At 41.0% G+C, this 5,687-nt stretch overlaps 1 protein-coding gene across 1 annotated transcript in view; it reads right to left on the reverse strand.

The window, feature by feature from the left end:
• The window catches only part of ARFGEF1 (ADP-ribosylation factor guanine nucleotide-exchange factor 1 (brefeldin A-inhibited)), a 166,829-nt gene extending 161,348 nt beyond the window's left edge, over window positions 1-5,481 (reverse strand). Inside the window, exon 1 of the mRNA XM_006880532.1 lies at window positions 5,358-5,481. Within this exon, the coding sequence (XP_006880594.1) occupies window positions 5,358-5,481 (124 nt within the window). The remainder of the gene's footprint in view (window positions 1-5,357) is intronic.
• Between the last annotated feature and the right edge of the window lie 206 nt (window positions 5,482-5,687).

Below are 5,687 nucleotides of genomic sequence, written 5' to 3' on the forward strand. Positions count from 1 at the left end.
TTTTGAGAAAGCGCCATACCACCTTCCACAGTGGTTGCACCATTTTACACTCCCACCAACTGTGAATAAGGGTTCCAGTTTCTCCACAGCCTCGCCAGCATTTGTTGCTTGCTGTTCTGTTAAATTTTGCTATTCTGACTGGGGTGAGATGATATCTCATAGTTGTTTTGACAAATGTTTACAGTGGCATTATTTACCTTCATAAGAACATGGAACATCCCAAATGTCCAACCACAAGAGAATGGATTGAGAAATTATGGTACATTCACACTATGGAATACTACGCAGCATGCAGGAGCAATGATTTTGAAACTCACTAATAACTTGGAGGGTCTGGAGAGTATTATAACTAACTCAGTCCCATAAGGACAAATACTAGATAAGATCATTATTATAGAAAAATAAGTAGTAAAATGTGTATGAGGATCCACGGTGGGGAGGGTAGGAGCAAAGTGGTGAGGATGGACAGGGAGGTATTCACAGGGTCACACAATTTTATGGGAGTGGGGTGGGTGAAGGAAATGGGAAAGATCCAGTATAAAATAAAAATTTTCATTTAAAAATATAAAGAATATGGGGGGAACCTGTCTGCAGGAAATTGGGAGGTAAATATTTTTCATAAATGAAAAAACTGGTTGAAAGAATGATAAAAATTAATTAAGATGGCCAAAAGGAAAGAAAAAAAAAGATGGCCAAAAGGTCCAAAGGCAATCGAGTAATTTCATCACTGATTTTATAACACCAACTAGGTAACGTAGAGGAACACAGAGAGTTGTGTTGTTGTTATGTGCTATGCAGCTGAGTATAACTCATACAGACCCTCTGAACAACAGATATGAATTGAGTCCTATCCTGTACCACTCTCATCCTCTCACATATTTGAGCTACAGCTGCAGTCACTGTGTCAATCCATCTCACTGAAGGTTTTCCTCTTTTTGGATGACCATCCACTTTTCACTATTATGTCCCTTTCCAAGGAATAACCCCTCCTAACAACAACACGTCAAGGGAGCTCTGGTTGCCTAGTGGTAAGGTGCTGTATTAGCAACCCTAAGGACCACCGTTCAAATTCACTAGCTGCTCAATAGGAGAAAGATGGGAAATCTCTTCCATTGTGATTTGCTGGATCTCGCTGAAGGGTTCATTATGAATCAGTTCTGACTGGAAGGTACTTAACAAGAACAACAACAACAACAACAACATGTTCAAAGTATGTGGCATGAAACTTTGCTGTCCTTGCCTCCAAGATGCACTCTGGCTGCTCTTTCTACAAGATTTATCTTTTGCAAGAGGAAAAAAAAAAGAGAGAGGAAGAAACTGGGGGGGTAGAGAAAATAGTGCAACAATGAATGAATGGAAATAAAAATCTCTATAAATGTTCATTAAATTTAATAAAATAAAATTTAAAAAAGAAAAAAGAAATCAAAATAAAAAAATTAAAATTGCATGTAAAGACAAAAAAAATTATCTTTTGCCAGTTCATGGGATATTAAGTACTCTTCTCTAATACTCAAAGGCATCGAGTTTTCTTCTATCATTCATTTCTAACTCTCAGATGCATAGCAAGTGAATGAAAAAAAAAAAAGATGGGTTGATTCAGGCACACCTTAGTCTTCAAACTGCTATCACTGTTTCTCATACTTGCTGAGATCCCTGACAGCAGCCTTTGCCAACACAGTACATCTCCTGATAGCTCAGTGGTAGAATTTCCACCTTTATTATAGGGATCCAGGTTCAATTCCAGACCAATGCATCACTCCATCCATTGGTAAAGGCTATACTGCTATGATTCTAAATAGGTTTCAGCAGAGTTTACCTATCAAAAGGGACTAGGAAGCAAGGCCTAATAATGACTGAACTCCAAAAATGAGCCAATGAAAAGTGAGGGCAGGGCCGAAGGGGGAGGGGGGAACCCTCTGAATTACAACTGTAAAATCTTGTGCATTGTATAACTATGTCATGCAGGAGCAATTCAAAGATAGCCAACAACAAACAGGAAGCAACCTGTTTACGTTTTGAGTAGAAATATGACATTTACATTTCTGGGAGAAATTGTTGTAATAGGGAGCAAATTCTGATAGTAAAAGGCAACACAAATTCACACCCTGTCTGAGGCAAAAAGTACCTCCCTATTAATTCCTCCTTTTCTCTGTCATTCTCTCAAATCATTACAGAGCATCTATCTACCCTCTCTCTCACTGTCTCTACATGTTTCCTTGACTCTAAAACCTTCTTTCTGGTCACTCCTCTCATTTCTATTCTACATCAGTGCCAGTTTTCAACCTTGAACTCTCTCATGCTAACAATGCAAAGTATCTTCACTGATAATCTGATATCAGAAAAAAAAAAAAGCAGAACTAGTGTTAGCCCTTACATCAAAGGAACTCCTGAAACTTAAGAAGTCTGACTAGAAAATGGCCCAATCTCACCCTCTTTAGAAACAATGCTATGTACCTCCAGCCCAATCCTAAAACAATCCTAAATTCTTTGAAACTAAAAATAGCTCACCTGTTGTCTCATCTGCCAGCAGATGGCCAAACTATTTTTAATTCAGGATTCTAGAGAGCAGGAATGGATCAGGCTAAGCTAGGGCAGCCTAGACTCCCTCCCTCTGCAGAGCTCACTGAAATGTTCACTGGAAGCTGCAGCAGGGCAGGTACCATCAGAGGGCAATCTGGAGCTGTTCCTGTGCCTGTGGGCTTCACATGAGTGAACAAGGTAGATGTGTGGCTTTTCTTTTTTCAAAAACCTATTGTTTACATTAAAATAAAGTGGGACATATAAGGTAAGCCAACAAATGTTTACAATAACACTGTACATACATTCTGGAACATACATTTATTACTTTTCCCTTTTTAGGAAAAGTTATTTTTAAAGAACATTCTTTTATATAGTGTCTCTTAATGATAGATTTTAGTTTGTTTTAAATTTCTATTCTGATTTGAGTGAATGGATTTTGTTTTAATAAATCTCTCCTAATCTAGATGTTTCTTTTTTCTTTTTTTAACGTTTCTTAACAATTATAATTTAACAAAAAACATAGCAGCCTTTTCTCAAGAACAGTGGGAGAACTGTAACATCACAAGTATTACTTAAAAAACCTATTTAAAAGAGGCCACTATGACAAAAGGTTAGTAAGTTCTATTAAATATCAATGCTTAGAATTCTGCTCACATACCAGTAATAATCATCTTAATATTAACTGTAAGACAGTATACTTCCTGCAAAGATGCAGTAAGCGATCCCCATCAAATTTGGGTAAAAATTAAGGGAGGAATCAAAGTATACCAGTGATTAGCTAAAGCACAGAGTTTTTTCTAAGTATATAAGGGACAAAATAGTGAAAAATGGCAAAATTTAGACAAGATAACTATGATACAGCTGGCACACACACTACTTGGTGATGCCTGAGTTTGGGGAATGACAGAGACCAAATTACAGGCAGGCCTTCTACAGATGTGAAGCACAAGCAGCAGGAGCACTCAATGCAATTGTTATCAATGACCATTAAAATCACATATGTGACCAGAAAATCATTCAAGTCAACTGTCAACTTTACAGAGAAAGAACTGCCCAGGGAATTGGTGAATGCTGCAATGAAATAAAACAGGGTTTCTTGGGGTCCAAGAACCTCCTTCCAATGAACTCTCCTCTACAACACACTTATTCATATTATCATTTGAGGAAGGGAATATAAACATACGTATACTGCACACACATACACCATTTCAGTCAGATATTTATCTAGTCAAATACTTAGCATTGAGCACATTTAAAATATTATTTAATATAGAAAATGCAAAGACTAGAAAATGAAAACTTTAGCTTGAATCTCAAGTATTTAAACTTGGAAGTTACACATTTACACTGTAGAGCAATATTTTTAAAATCCTAAAATATTTCCCTTCCTCAGTACATCCAAATTAAATAGTACTCCTTTCAGAACACACATATAAATTCAATTTTTACCACGGTACAACTAGCTTCTCATACACCTGGTACAACCTTTTGTTAGCTACAAGTCAAGATAAGTGAAACATGAACTGCTGAGCCATGATGAAGTGAAAAGCTAAACTTAAAGCCACTATCCTACAGAGCCAAAAATTTTATGATGAAAGTTCTTCAATCATTTTTTTCCCATTTTCCCAATTTTAGGTATTTTTAAAAGAAAACAGCATAATACACTACATTACAGCAGGTTAAATCACAGTCTTCTATTTATCTTAATAATTAAGTGGAAAAGTCGTTTTTCAGGTGCTTTGATTTAAGCTATTCCGGATTTTCCCTTTTAATAATGCTGTTTTCCAAAGCCTGTCTTCTCATTTAACAAGCGTTATTTATTTTCTCATTCATCTAACCTGGTCTATTTCCAGCACTATAAAGTCTAAGCATTAGGAATTCTCTGCTACATGTCCTGGTGTCTCCCGAAATTATTTCATCCGGGAGGAATGCAACAGATTTCTCATTATTTCTCCTTTAACAATGCCTTATCTGTATGTCCTTCCCTATAGGTATTGTTTAGGCTTATCCTGCTACAGGCTTTATTACACGAGATTTCTTCTCTCTGAACTATATAAATTACAATTTAAGCCTTAAGGCAGCTAGCTGCCACTGTCCAGACATGTGGCTGGTGGGTGTCATTGTCTTGTTCATTTTTCTTATTTCAAATCCTCTCTTCTCTTGTCACCTAAAGCCAGTTTATCTTAAAGGTCCTTTTCCGTCCCTGCTTTCCTACCGCCACCCCCACTCCTTAACCTCTGGTCTTGTTCTTCCAGGTCAGCCCAGGCAGATACAACATTACTGTTTTTCCTGTGGCGGAGGCGGAGAGATGTCAGAAGGAGCTGCACCTCTTTGCAAACCCCTTCTCAGACTGTCAACAAGAGAACAACTTCAGTCTATCTTCCGAAAGTAACACGGCGAACGATAAAGTTACTGTAATTACGGTAGCGAACCCTTCCCACACCCAATCTTGACATATCAGCTCCACCTCAATTGCCAAGCTAATAAACAACAGCTCATTCTCCCTCATCACAAAGGGTGGCATCCAGTCCGCACCGCACTCGCTGTCCACCAAACAAATTCTCTCCCAAGTCCAGCCGATCCCTGGAGCCCCGGTGGCCTGCCGCGTCCCCCAGCCCCGACACGGGCTCTTCCTCCACCACCCGGCCACTGCCCCACATCCAGCCGAGTTACTGTCAACTCCAGCTAGGCGGCGGCGAGCTTCGCCAAGGCTCCCCGGGACCAGCGGGGCGGCCCGGGGCCAGGCTTCCGGCTCCTCAGCCCCTCGCGCGGGGGTCGCCGCGCCCGCCGCCCCGCCCGTGCACCTCCCCAGCCCCGCAGGGCCCCCGGCGGCTCACCTAATGCCACCTCGCACGCTTTGCGCAGCTGGGAGTGATGCGCTTTCTTCACTTCCTTGTCGGCCAAAATCTTCTCCAGGGCCCGGTTCAGGAACATGTTTTTCGTCTTCTTGCCCTCATACATGGAAGCAGAGAAGGAGGCGGCGGCCCGTCCGACCCGCGGCTCCCAGCGGCCGGAGAGGAAGAGGAGAACGAGGAGGAGGAAGAGAGGAGAGAAAGGAGAGAGGGTGGAGGTGGGGGAGAGGAGGCGTGGAGGGCAGAGACAGGATCAGGAAGGGGCGGAGGAGTGGGGCCGGCCGTGGTGTGGCCGAGGGGCGCCGAGGTCTTCGC

Source organism: Elephantulus edwardii, unplaced genomic scaffold, assembly GCF_000299155.1.
Source record: "Elephantulus edwardii isolate Elephantulus edwardi_28Jun2011 unplaced genomic scaffold, EleEdw1.0 scaffold00008, whole genome shotgun sequence".
Classification (NCBI taxonomy): domain Eukaryota; kingdom Metazoa; phylum Chordata; class Mammalia; order Macroscelidea; family Macroscelididae; genus Elephantulus; species Elephantulus edwardii.